The sequence below is a fragment of the Artemia sp. Qi Xiang Cuo genome, chromosome 7 (assembly GCF_049724085.1).
Source record: "Artemia sp. Qi Xiang Cuo chromosome 7, ASM4972408v1, whole genome shotgun sequence".
Taxonomy (NCBI): Eukaryota; Metazoa; Arthropoda; class Branchiopoda; order Anostraca; family Artemiidae; genus Artemia; species Artemia sp. Qi Xiang Cuo.
In genome coordinates, this window is record NC_142800.1 from 70,311,046 (window position 1) to 70,327,940 (window position 16,895).

A 16,895-nucleotide genomic window follows, 5' to 3' on the forward strand; every position below is an offset into this window, starting at 1 on the left:
GAAATTTGAAGGGCTAGTAACCTTTTTAATAGTCGAAAGTGATTGGAGGGCAACTAGCCCCCCCACGCCCATCATTCCCCCAAATACATCCAATCAATATTTTGAGATAGCCATTTTGTTCAGAGTAGTTGATTTACAGATAGAAAATATATTTTTGAGGATGAAACTCCCCCACAACCCTCAGGGAAAGGGTTTTAAGTTATGCCCTGGGGGCATAGAAGGCTTTTATAGAATGAAGGTGTTGTCTTAGAAACTTCAAAAAAGACTCTTTCGATTTGAAATTCAAAGGGCTAGTTCCCTTTTTAATATTCGAAAGTGATTGGAGGGCAACCAGCCCCCCCCCCACGCACATCATTTCCTCAAACACATCCAATCACAATTTTGAGATAACCATTTTGTTCAGCCTAGTTGATTTTCAGATAGAAAATATATTTTGAGGAGGGCACTCCCCCGGAGCCCTCAGGGCAAGAGTTTTAAGTTATAGCCTGGGGGCATCTAAGGTTTTTATTGAATGTTGTCGTAGAAACTTCAATAAAGGCTCAATTGATTGGAAATTGAAGGGGCTAGTGCCCTTTTATAGTCAAAATTGATTGGTGGGCAACTATTCCCCATCCCCCACGCCCATCATTCCCCCAAACACATCCAATAGAAATTTTGAGATAGCCAAGTTGTTCAGTGTAGTTGATTTCCAGATAGAAAATATATTTTTGAGGAGGAGACTCCCCCACAACCCTCAGGGCAAGGGTTTTAAGTTATGCCCTGGGGACATATAAGTATTTTTTATAAAAGGCATTGTTGTAGAAACTTCAAAAGGGGCTCAATCGATTGGAAATTCAAAGGGCTAGTGCCGGTTTTAATAGTCGAAAGTGATTGGAGGGCAACTTGCCCCCCACGTACGCCCATCAGTCCCCCAAACACATCCAATCAATATTTTGAGATAGCCATTTTGTTCAGAGTAGTTGATTTTCAGATAAAAAATATATTTTTGAGGATGAAACTCCCCCACAACCCTCAGGGTAAGGGTTTTAAGTTATGCCCTGGGGGCATAGAAGGCTTTTATAGAAGGCGTTGTCGTAGAAACTTCAAAAAATACTCATTCGATTTGAAATTCAAAGGGCTAGTGCCCTTTTTAATAGTCGAAAGTGATTGGAGGGCAACTAGCCCCCTCCCCACGCACATCATTTCCTCAAAAATATCCAATCCAAATTTTGAGATAACCATTTTTTTCAGCGTAGTTGATTTCCTGATAGAAAATATGTTTTGGGGAGGACACTCCCCCGGAGCCCTTCAGGGCAAGGGTTTTAAGTTATGCCCTGGGGGCATATAAGGTTTTTATAGAAGGCGTTGTCGTAGAAACTTCAAAACAGGCTCATACGATTGGAAATTCAAAGGGCTTGTGCCCTTTTTAATAGTCGAAAGTGATTGGGGGGCAACTATTCCCCATCCCCCACGCCCATCCTTCCCCCAAACACATCCAATCAAAATTTTGAGATAGCCATTTTGTTCAGCGTAGTTGATTTCCAAATAGAAACTATATTTTTGAGGAGGAGACTCCCCCACAACCCTCAGGGCAAGGGTTTTAAGTTATGCCCTGTGGGCATATAACGTTTTTATAAAAGGCTTTGTTGTAGAAACTTCAAAAGGGGCTCATTCGATTGGAAATTCAAAGGGCTATTGCCCTTTTTAATAGTCGAAAGTGATTGGAGGGCAACTATTCCCCATCCCCCACGCCCATCATTCCCCCAAACACATCCAATAGAAATTTTGAGATAGCCAAGTTGTTCAGTGTAGTTGATTTCCAGATAGAAAATATATTTTTGAGGAGGAGACTCCCCCAAAACCCTCAGGGAAAGGGTTTTAAGTTATGCCCTGGGGTCATATAACTTTTTTTATAGAGCGTTGTTGTAGAAACTTCAAAAGGGGCTCATTCGATTGGAAATTCAAAGGGCTAGTGCCGTTTTTAATAGTCGAAAGTGATTGGAGGGCAACTAGCCCCCCACGTACGCCCATCATTCCCCCAAACACATCCAATCAAAATTTTGAGATAGCCATTTTGTTCAGAGTAGTTGATTTCCAGATATAAAATATATTTTTGAGGATGAAACTCCCCCACAACCCTCAGGGTAAGGGTTTTAAGTTATGCCCTGGGGGCATAGAAGGCTTTTATCGAAGGAGTTGTCGTAGAAACTTCAAAAAATACTCATTCGATTTGAAATTCTAAGGGCTAGTGCCCTTTTTAATAGTCGAAAGTGATTGGAGGGCAACTAGCCCCCCCCCCCCCACACACATCATTTCCTCAAAAACATCCAATCCAAATTTTGAGATAACAATTTTTTTCAGCGTAGTTGATTTCCTGATAGAAAATATGTTTTGGGGAGGACACTCCCCCGGAGCCCTTCAGGGCAAGGGTTTTAAGTTATACCCTGGGGGCATATAAGGTTTTTATAGAAGGCGTTGTCGTAGAAACTTCAAAACAGGCTTATCCCATTGGAAATTCAAAGGGCTAGTGCTCTTTTTAATAGTCAAAAGTGATTGGTGGGCAACTATTCCCCCTCCCTCCATGCCCATCATTCCCCCAAAAACTTCCAATCAAAATTTTGAGATAGCCATTTTGTTCAGCGTAGTTGATTTCCAAATAGAAACTATATTTTTGAGGAGGAGACTCCCCCACAACCCTCAGGGCAAGGGTTTTAAGTTATGCCCTGTGGGCATATAACGTTTTTATAAAAGGCATTGTCGTAGAAACTTCAAAAGGGGCTCATTCGATTGTAAATTCAAAGGGCTATTGCCCTTTTTAATAGTCGAAAGTGATTTGAGGGCACCTAGTCTCCCTCTTACCCCCACCATTCCCCCTAACACATCCAATGAAAATTTTGAGATAGACATTTTATTCAACATAGTTAAAATTTTTGGAAATTAAGTCTTTAAGGATGACAATCCCCTCTCACCAACAGCCCTCAAAGCAAGGGTTGTAAATTCTGCCCTAGGGGCGTATAAGGTTTTTATAGAATAGTGTTATTACACTATTTAGCAATCGACGAAAAAGTTGGTACTTACCTCTTAAGTGAGATTCAGGTTCAATAGGTTTTCTATGCTCATGTCTAGGTTTGTTTCCAATATTGGCCAAGATTTTAATTTCCAATGGGATTTTTTCGTCATCGTAAAATTTTTGTCTTCTTTTAAGCACAGGTCTCCCTCCAGCAAATTCCATACATGCGAGATGGCTCTTTCCTAAAACAAGTACATCTAGGTAATTCTATTTACTCAAAAGAAAACGAACCATGCTCAATTGTTGGTTAAATCACTGAAGAAGAAGCACACCATTACTTTACAGGAGTGTGTGCACTGAGGCGCATCCCAAAAAGAGAGCTCCTCCCTGTACGAGCAAGTCCATGGTGAAAAGTACGCTTCGAATGCATTGGCTTTCATCTGTGGCGTACTTTTGCAAGCCAATTCGATGGTACTTCTGAATATCTCCGAAATTTCAAAAGTATGCACAGTATTTATAAATTTGTATTTATCTTTTCCAGTTATTTAGATGCTTATAATAACAAAAACAAAATTTAATTAACAAATTTAATTTTTTGTTACACTTGTTGGGTTTCGATTCTGTCTCAAAATGGTAGTTCTACTATATAAATTTGGAAAACCACAGATCTTTTCTTGGCCTTTAGTAGCTAAGAGGAGAAAATCAGCCAAACCTAATAAAATTAATAAAATCCAATTAAATATCATATTTCCAACCTTCTTTTACAATGTTGTTTCTGCTCAAAAACTAGAATAAACTCCACTTAGTTTCAAAAGTCAATTCTTTTCCTTCTCACCGAATGTAATTGGACAAACAAATCTAATAGGACTGACAAGGACATATTCCTGGAAACTACTTTCTTGTTAAAACAAAGGTTCTCCCCTTATCAATGTCACCTATTCTTCAGTTGCTTGCCTCCTGTTTCTTTCTAATCTTTGACAAAGGTGTCTGGAGACATATTGAGTACACGTGTGGTAATACGAGATCTTACTATCTCTTGAATATTGATTTTACAACAAGAAGACATTTTGACTTCTTGTGCCCCTTTGTAAGAAGAGACACTGCCACCACAAAGTGCCGGGCTTAACTATTTTGTGTCCGAGGACTGACCAACATTTTTCAAATTTCTCAAAGAAGTCCTTCAGCTCAATTCTGATCATGATGGAATTTTCCTCTTCCGGCCTTTATACACTTAATATGGAGGAATATATTTAAGTTAAGAGATAAGAATGGGCTAAGGGAGCTTAAATCCTTTACTCTGTTATAGAGCAATTGGGTATAAAAAATAGAAGTTGTAATTAATATACATATCTGCATACAGGGGGAGGGAAGGAAAAATAAAGCAGGAATACTTGGGTAGCCAAAAAATTGTAAATTAGTGGGCATAGGGAGATTGAAAGAGCGTTTTAGAAGCGTTTATCCCTCTTAACAGAATTGCATTTGAATCAAATACTACAATCCTTAAAAGCTATTATAGTGTGCTATTTCTTATTTTGGGCCCTTCTCTATTAAAAAAAAAATATATCTGGCTCTAAATTCCGAAAAAACTAATGCATAAGAGTATAATACTTACTTGGGTCAGGCAAGAATGAATATGTATTTGTAAACTCCAACCGAATCAATAGCTGAGGAGAAAATAAGATTTCTATTGTAATTTACTATGGATCGTGTTGAAAAGGGTACAAAATTCTCCTTACTGGTATATTTTTTTTTGTCTTATTTCAAGCTTTTTTATAAAAGAATTCTTACTATTGACGAAGACAGAGAAGTCTGATAAACTATTATTATATTTTATAAGCAATGTGATTTAAACTATTGAAGCTACAATCAGTTATATGCTATTTAGCCTGTATAAGTTAATAGTTCTTAGGTATAGATACATGATTATCTCAAATAATGCGACAAAATTAAGCTTTAGAAATGAGAATAGATTTTTATTAGTATAATGAAGAAAACAAACAGACAATTCCCCCTCACCAATACTTCACTCTTTACGCTAAAGTTTGACTTTTTGCTTCAATTAAACAAAAAACAAGTTTTTTAAACTGAAGCTAAGGAGCAACATTAAAACTTAAAACGAACAGAAATTATTACGTATATGAGGTGGGTTGCCCCCTCCTCAACACCTGGCTCTTTACGGTAAAGTTTTTTAACACTTTTAAAAAGCTTCTTATTTCTCTAATTAAACGACCCTTGTCTTTCAGGAGGCGTTCTTAAAGAACTGGGACAAAATTCAAACTTAACGTAAAGAGTAAGGGGCTGAAGAGAGGACTACCCCCTTCATATACGTGATAATTTCTGTTCGTTTTAAGTTTATTGTTCCTCCTTACTTTCAGTTGAACAAACTTGTTTTTTTTGTATTTAATTTCTAATTGTTTTTTAAATAATCACAGGAAATCTTGCCCCTCGTCCACGGACAAATCCCGACGTAAATATCCTCTCGACAATTCAATCCTGGTGAAAATTTACCCCGGACAATTACCCTTAGCAGCTCCATGCGTAAAATTGAGACGGAAAAGAGAAAACAAGACATATAAAAAAAAATTGTCTAGGAATTCAGGCAAATTCCCCCAATATAAAATTTCACGTGACTAGTTCCTCCCCTGGAAACTTCTCTCCCCATGGAAAATTCCCCGTTTAAAAATCCTCAGCAGAAAACTCGTCCCCCTCCCGCCTCACCCAAAGATATAAGTATACTTCCCAATAAAAAATGCTCTGCGTAAACAATGGGCAAATTTCATAACTTAAAGACCTTTCCTCTGGGGCTGTAGGGAGGGGGGGGGTCATGGCATATCCGAAGGTATAGTTATTGGGCCTGGGTCGATACGATCACCCCTGGGGAAAAAAAAAACAAACAGAAAAAAACAAATAGACACGCATTCGTGATCTTCCTTCCGGCAAAAATAGAAAATTCCGCATTTTTGTTGATAGTAGGTTGAAACCTCTGAAATAAGGTTCTCTGATACGTTGAATCTGATGGTGTGATTTTCATTAAGATTTCTCAACTTTTAGGAGGTGTTTCTCCCCTTTTTGAAAAATTAGGCAAATTTTCTTAGGCTCGTAACCTTTGATATGTAACACTAAACTTAATGAAACTTATATATTTGGAATCACGGTTGCAGCGGTAGCTGCAACCTAGTAAAGAGCGAACCACAGCCCATCGTACCCCAAAAGTTAGAAAAAGCGTTTTGAAAAAAAAACTGCCTAGTGAAAAATAATTGCCATCTGACACTGACTCAGGAATGGTAACTATTATTTCGGTTCAACTTAAAAGTAAAAGTTTATTGCGAAAAAAAATTTATGGTGATTTCGAAAAAAAGACTGAAAACCCTTGAACACGGCGTCAGATGCAAATGAAAAATGTACTATTGGAATCAGCATGGTCAAAAACCAACATATACGCAAATTACATTCCACATCCTTGAACAACAAGGAAAATCACTTTTTTGCATCGGTAGCACTGATCTGTCTCCCGAGTTTTTTTCTGATTTTTTTTTTTTCAGCAGGCCTATCGGGGTACCAGAACATCGAACAGAGATCCTTAATGGCTCATTCAAAAGCTAGTTCACATATCTACGTGCTTTTTATCAATTCCGCCATCTTCAAGTGCCATTAGGCACTAAGACGGCACTGTTTGTGCCATTTCTCAAGGAGTGGCACTAGCAGGCTACCAGAACATCGTAGACAGATTTTTTATAGCTCATATAAAAGATATTGCTCATATTTTCGTCATTCATATAAATTCTACCATCTGCAAGTTCCAAATGAGACTAATAATGGCTCTTTTGGTGTCGTGTCTCAAGTGGAAAAGCTAATATACAAGTGGTTTTTTTTATTAATTTTACCATTCGTAAGTGCGATATAGCACTGAAAATAACACTTTTGGTGCAACTTCTTAAGTGGAAAAGCTCTGAAGTACAAAAAATTACTAATGTAATAGTTATATTCCAGAACCCCTAACTGGAGGTTTACAACAACCCCTACCGTATACTCCCCCTCCCAACCCCCTTAGTAAGTTTCATCGTCTGCTCATCAGTAAGCTACTGAAACATTAGTAGGCTACCATACCGTCGTAGATAGATGTTGTCCGATGCTACCCTTGTCCGATAACAAACACTATATGTAAACTGCGGGAGAATTGTATTATATGCATATTATATACTTAGTTATTGGACCTGTCAACTATTCTGAACAAGATGTCTGTATAATAATTTTGTTCCGATGTCTTTGGGAAAAAAGTGCCTTGGATAGGGACTGGTTGCCCTCCAATCACTGTTGACTCTTAATAAGAGCACTAGAACTTTCAATTCCAATCGAATGATCCCCTTCCAAAGTTTCTACAACAATTTCTTCTGCAAGAAGGGATTTTGTGAAACGAAAAGAAAAATACTTCATGCCCACTTTGCTATTTACTTAGGGAGGGCCATTGCACCGCCTAGGATAAACGAGAATGTTAACTAGAATGTTTATAGAATGTTTCATCTTTTCTAGTTGTTTTCTGGCATGTATTACTTATTTATTCCAGCCTCCCTTTCAATTGATAAAGGTTAAAATCAAAATAATTATGCTTTATTTTTGTAATTCAATTCATGAAATAAAGGTTTTGCAAGTTATATTTATTTCTATACTTTCCTTTTATTTCTTTGGCCAATCTTGTTATTACTATTTTACTATAGCAAAGGAAGCAAGAAAAATCTTCCTTTGGAGATAACAGTTTTACTTCGCAATTATCCACCCATCAAAAACAGATTTTACATACGTTCCTCACAAAGAGTCTGAGACATTCTTAGTTCGGAACTCAGGACCCGTATCACCGTCATGTAAGAATATTACTGAATTCAAAGAAGAAAAAAGATATGCATGTTAAAGTTTGACTTTTTGCTTCAATTAAGTAAAATAACAAGTTTTTTCAACTTGAAGTAAGGAGTAACTTTAAAACTTGGAACGAACAGAATTTATTATGCATATGATGGGGGTTGCCCCCTCCTCAACACCTCACTCTTTACGCTAAAGTTTTTAATAATTTTAAAAAGCTTCTTATTGTTCTAATTCAACGACCCTTGTGTTTCTCGGAGGCGTTCTTAAAGAACTTTGACAAAATTTGAACTTAACGCAACGAGCGAGGTGTTGCGGAGGGGAGCAACCCCTTCATATACATAATTATTTCGGTTCGTTTTAAGTTTTAAAGTTGGTCCTTAGTTTCAGTTGAAAAAACTTTCTTAAATAGTCCCAGAAAATCCGACCCCTCATCCACGGAGAAATTCCCACGTAAATAACCTCTAGACAATTCAATCCCGGTGAAAATTTACCCTGGACAACTACCCTTAACGCCTCCATGCGCGAAAATTGAGACGGAAAAGAGAAAGCCAGACATATAAAAATAGTTTTGTATAGGAATTCAGATAAATTCCCCCAGTGTTCCTGACAAGTTCATCCCCTGGAAAATTCCCTCCCCGGGGTAAATTCCGCCATAGAAAACACCCCAGTAGAAATTTTGCCCCTCCTCACCCGAAAATGTATGCCTACTTCCCAATCACAAATACTCTCCGTAAACAATGGGCAAATCTTATAACTTAAAGACCTCTCCCCCGGGGCTCCGGGGGGTAAAAAGTATATAAAAAAAGTAAGTATGACGGCACTAGACCCTTAAGGTCCAAACCGGTGGTGCTGATCTCCGTTTCGTGGCCCTTCAGCCAGGAAGTGCACTGGGGGGCTGGGGGCAGCCATCCTGTGCTTTCGCACACCCTTCCTGCTTCCCTTCCCCAGATTTCTCCAGGTACCCATTTAGAGCTGGGTTGACGTCCCCCCGACCACCCCCAGGGGCTCGGGGGGGGGGGTGGATCTTGTTATACCCAAAGGTACAGTTATTGGGCCTGGGTCGATGCGATCACCCTGGAAAACAACCAAACAAACACGCATCCGTTATCTTCCTTCCGGCAATGTACCATTAAAATCAGCATGGTCGAAGACCTTGTACAAGGAAATTACATTCTCCATCCTTGAACAACAAGGAAAATCACTTTTTTGCATCGGTAGCACTGATCTGTCTCCCGTAGCACTAGTATGTTGTTTTTTTTTCAGCAGGCCTAGAGAGCTGTCAGAGCTATTTTGCATATCTACTTGCTTTTTATAATGGCTCAATTGAAAGCTATTGCTCATATATACGTGCTTTGTTTCAATCTTACCATTCGTAAGTGCGATATAGCACTGAAAACAACACTTTTGGTGCCAATTCTTAAGTCGAAAAGCTCTGAAGTACAAAAAAAGCACTATCGTAATAGTTATATTCCAGGACCCTTAACTGGAGGTTTACAAGAACCCCTCCAATACACTCTCCTTTCCAGCCCCCTTAGTAAGTTTCATAAATTGTATGCTCATCAGTAAACTACTGAAACATTAGCAGGCTACCACACCATCGTATATAGATGCTTAATGGCTTAATTAAAAGCTGTTGCTTATATTTACTAGATTTTTAGAAATTCTACAATCTATTAGATTTCACAGATTTCAATGATAGCTAGTTTCTGGGGAGAATTTGCAATGAACTCTTTGTCATTGTTGAAGCCTTAGCTGTAACCTAGTAAAAGCGAACGACAGCCCATAGTAACTAAAAGCTAAAAAACGTTAAAACTGTTTTTTTTTTCTTCTTTTTTCCATGCCTAGTGGGTTACCGGAACATCATAGAGAGATGCTTAAGAACTCATTTAAAAGCTATTTCTCATACGTACGTGAATTATATAAATTCTGCCACCTGCAAGCGCCATATGGCACAAAAAAGCCCTTTTTGTGCCTTTTCTCAAGGGGTGGGACTAGCGGGCTATCAGAACATCTTAGATAGATTTTTGACAGCTAATATAAAATATATTTATGATATCTACGTTCTTCCTAAAAATTACACCATCTGCAGGGTTCGAAAAGGCACTAAGAACGGGTCTTTTGGTCCCATGTATCAAGCGGAAGAGCTGGGGCTAGTGGGCTACCAAAACTTTTTAGAATGATGTTTAATGGCTCATTTGAAAACTTTTGCTCACATCTACGTGCTTTTTATCGATTCTACTATTTGTAAGTGAGATATAGCACTGAAAACAACACTTTTGGTGCCACTTCTTAAGTGGAGAATTTTGGAAGCATAAAACGGAATCATCGTAATAATGGTCCAAACCCTTTAACTGGAGTTTCGCAAGAACACCTCCCGCATGTTCCTCCTCCAACCCCCCTTAAGAAGCTACACAATTAATGTCCTACAAACACCAATATGCTAAATTATATTATTAAAGGCGTGGTTCTGTTAGTACATCGCTGGACTTCAAATTAGATTATAATGCGTTCGATTCCAGCTGGGATTTTTTTTTTCATTCATGGTTTATCCCTCCTTATGATTACTTTTCGTATAATCCACTATTTTTGCAAATGTGATGCACTTATTTTTTAAAACATTTCCCGGGAAGGCTCATTTCAAACCTATTACTCATATCTACGTGCTTAATAATCAATTTTACATCCATATGTGCCATATAACACTAAAACGGCACTTTTGGTGCCACTTCTTAATTGGAAGAGTTTGGAAGCATAAAACTGAACCGTTGTAATAATTATGTTCCAAAGCCCTTAACGGGAGGTTTATAAGAACCCCTCACATATATTCTCCCTCCACACCCTCTTAATAAGTTTTATAAATCACCTATTCATCTTAAAAGTAAAAGATTATTGCGAAAACAAATTAACAAAAACTAAAATTTTTTCGACTAAAATTCTACCAAAAATTAAGCTTGAATGATCAACAGTTTTGAATTGAACCTTTAATCTTCATTCTTAGATGAAGCATGGGTGCTAGTTCTAATGATGGCTATTGAGGGGAAGGGACGTCCTTTCCTCCTTAGTTTTTGCTCCTGCCTAGGTTTCAAAAAACACCTGTTTTTTGTCATTTCATTGGGAAAGGCATGTTTATTATTTAAAAAAAGTGGGAGAAACAACCGAAAGTGCACTTTGATGGAATGTGCTCTCAAGTCAAATTTATAAAAAGCGATTAGGTATAAAAGTGCATTTAAATGGGCCCTTAAACAGCTCTCTTTTGTTAGAGTAGCCTTCTAGTTTTTGCTAGTCAGTAGATGATTTATAAAACCCTGTCTTCTATATAGCTTTTTGAAGCGAAGTCGGCCGAGTAAAAACAGCTTTTTGCTCATCGAAAAACAAAATTTCCTAAAAAATATGTACTGTTTTATGACTTATGGACAATGAACTGTATGTTATAAACTGAAAGTTTTTCCTAGCTGTCAAGGTTATTTGCAGTATTTTCTAGATGTGTCTTTCATCCCCTAGATGGGTGATAATTAGAAATTATATTAAAAATAAGTCTTCATCCGAAACTAAGGAGTACATTAAAACTTAAAACAAACATACTTTATTCCGTATAAATAAAGAATATCATGGCAGCATTGTTTCTACATTAAATTTTAATCAAAAATGAACAAAGACTAATTAAAGAAAACAAAGATTTTCCGAGGGAAGTAAAGAGCGAAGATGAAACTTGAAACGGGCAAAGATTATTACTTCACAGCCTGTCAAATACATATCAATAAAACTAGTACAAATAAATCAACAAATAATGTTTCCCTATGCTTTTAGCATTATAGAAAACTAGTGCTTTACGGAAAACATAAAATAATATAGGATTTTTGATACAGCAAAAGCAAACCAACTAAGGATACTTTTTGTAGAATAAAAATATTATCAATCCCCTTTAGGATCAATCCTTTGTAAGATTAAATAAAAAAAAGTTTTTTAAACTGAAAGTAAGGAGCGACATTAGATCTTAAAACGAACAGAAATTATTCCGTATATGAAAGAGGCTGTCCCCTCCTCAACGCCTCGCTCTTTACGCTAAAGTATTTTATTGTTTAAAAAAATAGAGTTGTGAGAAAGAGTCAAACTTTAGCGTAAAGAGCGAAGCGTTGAGGATGGGACAACCCCTTTCATATACGGAATAATTTCTATTCGTTTTAAGTTTTAATGTCGCTCCTTACTTTCAGTTTAAAAAACTTGTTTTTTTATTTAATTTCTGATCGTTTCTTAGTTAACGCAGCTTTTATTTTTGCTCACCGTCATTGAATAAGTAAACAAAATTTGCATAAAAATTTTACTTTTCTTTTGCTAAATGGCTGTCTCTAAATTTGGTTCTGAGGTAATTCACAAATTAACTTACGTAACGAACTACTATATTCGTATATTTTTCTTCTGGCAAAAAATACAAAGTTGCAGATTTTTGTAGATATGAGCTTGAAACCTATGTAATAGGGTTTTTTGATACGCTGAATCTGACGGTGTGATTTTCATTAAAATTCTTTCACTTGTAGGGGATGTTTCCCCCCTCTTTAAAAAAAATCAGGTGAATTTTCTCAGGCTCGTAGCCTTTGATGAGTAATACTAAACTTAACAAAATTTATATATTTAGAATCAGCATTATAAGCCCATTCTTTTGATACATTTATTGACATCAAAATTCCGTTTTTAAAAGTTTCGATAACTATTGAGCCGTAACGCTTGTTTTCTTTTTTATTGTTTTTTTTTATTACGTCTATGTTATTACGCATATCATGGGGTTCTTCCCTTAGTCAATACCACGCTATTTACGTTAAAAGTTAAAAAAAAAATTAATTCACAAACCCCTGAATGACAAAGGCCGTTTAATTAGATAGCTCTTTTGAAAACACTAAAAAAAACTGTAGCGTCAAGAGCGAGGTATTGATTTGGGGGAGAACCCCCTCATATACGTAATAATTTCTGTTCGTTTCAAGTTCTAATGTTGCTTCTTACTTTCAGTTGAAAAAACTTGTTTTTTTTTATTTAATTTCTGATCGTTTTTTAAATAATGCTTGGAAATCCGGCGCCCCCTTCATAAAAATGTCCTTTACCCCAAAGAAAAATGCTCCACTGAAAGATTCTCCCGAGTAATCACCTCCTCCAGCCCCCCCCCACCAGAAAAAAATCGATCCTGAAAATGTCTGTATACTTCCCAATAACGAATACAATATGTAAGCAATGGGCTAAGTTCATAATTTGCAGCCCTTCCTCTGGGAGCTTTGGGGGATTAAGTCATCCTAAAAGACATATTTATTAGATTTTTGACTGTACTGAACAAAATGGTTATCTTAAAATTTTATTTGGGTGACTTTGAGAAAAAATGAGCGTGGGAGGGGGCCTAGTTATCCTCCCTTTTTTTGGTCACTTAAAAAGGGCATTAGAACTTTTAATTTCCGTTCCAATGAGCCCTCCTACGATATTCTTGGACCACTTGGTCAATACGATTACCCCTGGGGAAAAGAAAAAAAAAAACAAACAAAAAAACAAATAAACACGCATCCGTGATCTTTCTTCTGGCAAAAATGGAAAATTCCACATACTTGTAGATAGGAGCTTGAAACCTCTACAGAAGGGTTCTCTGGTACGCTGAATATGATGGTGTGATTTTTATTAAGGTTCTATAAGTTTTAAGGGGTCCTTCCCCCTTTTTTTCGAAAATCAGCCAAATTTTCTCAGGAGCGTAACTTTTGATGGGTAAGATTAAACTTGATGAAACTTATATTTTTTAAATCAGAATTAAAATCTGATTCTTCTGATTTATCTATTGGTATCAAAATTCCGTTTTTAGAGTTTCGGTTACCATTTAGCCGGGTCGCTCCTTACTTACGGTTCGTTACCACGAACTGTTTGCTAAAGCAACAATCCATTTTAGGATTGTTGCTTTATTTTTTTTACGTTTAATTTGGTATTACTTTGGCACAATGGCTCAGTTCAATGATTGGCTCTCGTTTTGGTTCTGAAAAGGACATGTCATAATTAGTTTGTAGACAAGTTTGCCATCTTGATAGTGTTAACTAAAAAAACAAGTTTTTTTACTGAAAGTAAGAATCGACATTAAAAATTAAAACGAACAGAAATTATTCCGTATATGAAAGGGGCTGTCCCCTCCTCAATGTCTTGCTCTTTACACTTAATTTTTTTATTCTTTTAAAAAATAAAGTTGTGAGACACAGTCAAACTTTAGCGTAAAGAACGAGGCGTTGAGGAGGGGACAGCCCCTTTCATATAAGGAATAATTTCTGTTCGTTTTAAGTTTTAATATCGATCCTCATTTTCAGTTAAAAAAAATCTTGTTTTTTATTTAATTTCTGACCGTTTTTGAATCAATGCAGCTTTGATTTTGGCTCACCGTACATGAATAATTAAAATGAAATTCGCATATTAATTTTCCTTTTTTAGCTAATTGGCTTTCTCGAAATTTTGTTCCAACGTAACTTGCGAATTAACTTACGTAACGAATTTCTATATTCATATTTTTTTATTACGTATATTAGGGAGTTCGCCCCCTAGTCAATACCTCGCGCTTTACGCTAAAGTTTGAATTTTGTTCAAATAACAAACCTCTGAATCATAAAGGCCGGTTAGTTAGAATAGATAGCTCTTTTGAAAGTACTAAAAAAAATTTTAGCGTAAAGAGCGAGGTATTGACTAGGGGGCGACCCCTCTCATATACGTAATAATTTCTGTTTGTTTTAAGTTTTAATGTTGCTCTTGAAAGTGTTCAGTTGAAAAAAACTTGTTTTTTATTTAATTTCTGATCATTTTTTAAATAATGCTGAGAAATTTGGCGCCCCCTTCATGGAAATGTCCCTTCCCCCAAGGAAATATCTTCCATGGAAAGATCCAACCCCGTAACCCCTACTCCGACACCAACCCCAGACTAGAAAAAAATCCCCTTGAAAACGCCTGTTTACTTCCCAATAACCCATACTATATGTAAACAACGGGCAAAGTTTATAACTTGCAGCCCTTCCCCCGGGAACTGTGGGGGATTAAGTCATCCTCAAAGACATATTAATTAGATTTTCGACCATCCTGAACAAAATGGCTATCTCAAAATTTTATTGGGTGACTTCAGGAAAAAAAATGAGTGTGGGAGGGGGCCTAGTTATCCTCCAATATTTTTTGTCCTTAAAAAGGACGTTAGAACCTTTAATTTTCGTTCAAATGAGCCCTCTCACGATATTCTTGGACTACTGGATCGATATGGTCACCTCTAAAAAAAAACAATAAATAAACACCCAGCCGTCGTCTTTCTTCTTGCAAAAAATAAGAAATTCCACATTTTCAAACAGTTCGTGGTAACGAACTGTAAGTAAGGAGCGACCCGGCTCAATGTTAACCGAAACTCATCAAACGGGATTTTGATGCCAATAGATACATCAAAAGAATCAGATTTTAATTCTAATTTCAAATATATAAGTTATATTAATTTTAATTCTGCCCATCAAAAGTTACGGGCCTCAGAAAATTTGGCTGATTTTGGACAAAATAGGGAAAGACACCTTAAAAATTCTACACCCTTAATTACAATCAAACCATTAGATTCAGCGTCTCATAAAATCTTAATGTGGATGTTTTAAGCTCCTATCTACAAAAATGTAGAATTTCCCATTTTTGTCTGAAGAAAGATGACGGATGCGTGTTTATTTGTTTGTTTGTTTTTTTTTTTTTTTTTTTTTCCCAGTGGTGATCGTATCGACCCTGTGGTACTAGAATATCGTGGGAGGGCTCATTGGAATGGAAATTAAAAGTTCTAGTTCCCTTTTTAAGTGACCGAAAAAAATGGAGGGCAACTAGGCCCCCTCCCACGCTCATTGTTTCCCAAAGCCACTCGATAAAAATTTTGAGATAGCCATTTTGTTCAACATGTTCGAAAATATGATAAAAATGTCTTTTAGGATGACTTGATACCCCAAAGTCCCCAGCGGGAGGGCTGAAATTTATGAACTTTACTACATGTTAACATTGAGTTTGGTTTCGTGGGAATTCTAAAGCCTGTTTCAGTGGTGTTTTTTTCGGGTCGGTGGGGGAATGAGAGGGCCGGGGGCGATATGGAAGGATCTTTACATGAAGGAAGTTTTCATGGGTGAAGGAACATTGCTATGAAGGGGGCGCCAGATTTCCCAGCATTATTAAAGAAAAAGATCAGGAATTAAATAAAAAAAACAAGTTTTTCAACTGATCAACTGATTGTGATTAAGAGGTCATTTTTAAAGAACTGGAAAAAAAATTCGAACTATAGTTTAAAGAGCAGGGTATTGACGAGGGGGCGAACCCCCTAGTATACGTGTAAAAAATTTATGACTATAGAAGTTCGTTACGTAAGTTAATTCTAAGTTACGTATATTTATTACTAATAAAAACGTTCGTAAATAAAATTAAACAAGTTTCGAGAAAGCCATTTAACCAAATATAATATGCAAATTTTGTTTTAATTATTCATGTACGGTGAGCCAAAATCAAAACCTGCATTAATTCAAAAACGTTCAAAAATTAAATAAAAAAAACAAGTTTTTTTAACTGAAAGTAAGGAACGACGTTAAAACTTAAAACGAACAGAAATTATTCCGTATATGAAGGGGGCTGTCCCCTCCTCAACGCCTCGCTCCTTACACTAAAGTTTTTTTATTGTTTAAAAAAATAGAGTTGTGAGAGAGTCAAACTTAAGCGTAAGGAGCGAGGGGTTGAGGAGGGGACAGCCCCCTTCATATACGGAATAATTTCTGTTCGTTTTAAGTTTTAACGTCGTTCCTTACTTTCAGTTAAAAAAACTAGTTTTTTTTATTTAATTGCAGATAAGAGCTTGAAACCTCTATAGTAGGGTTCTCTGATACACTGAATCTGATGGTGCAATTTTCATTTAAGTTTAATGTCTTTTAGGGGATGTTTCCCCCTTTTTTCAAAAATAGAGCAAATTTTCTCAGGTACTCAGAATTAGATGAGTAAGAATAAACTTTATAGAAGTTACATTCTTGAATTCAATATACACATATAATTCATTTCA

General features: G+C 36.6%; 1 protein-coding gene across 1 annotated transcript in view; it reads right to left on the minus strand.

Annotated features, from left to right (window-relative positions):
* The window catches only part of LOC148950649 (uncharacterized), a 198,124-nt gene that overhangs the window by 28,078 nt on the left and 153,151 nt on the right, over positions 1–16,895 (minus strand). The window contains exon 5 of the mRNA XM_089091913.1: positions 3,058–3,231. Coding sequence (XP_088948039.1) covers positions 3,058–3,231 — 174 coding nt within the window. The remainder of the gene's footprint in view (positions 1–3,057; positions 3,232–16,895) is intronic.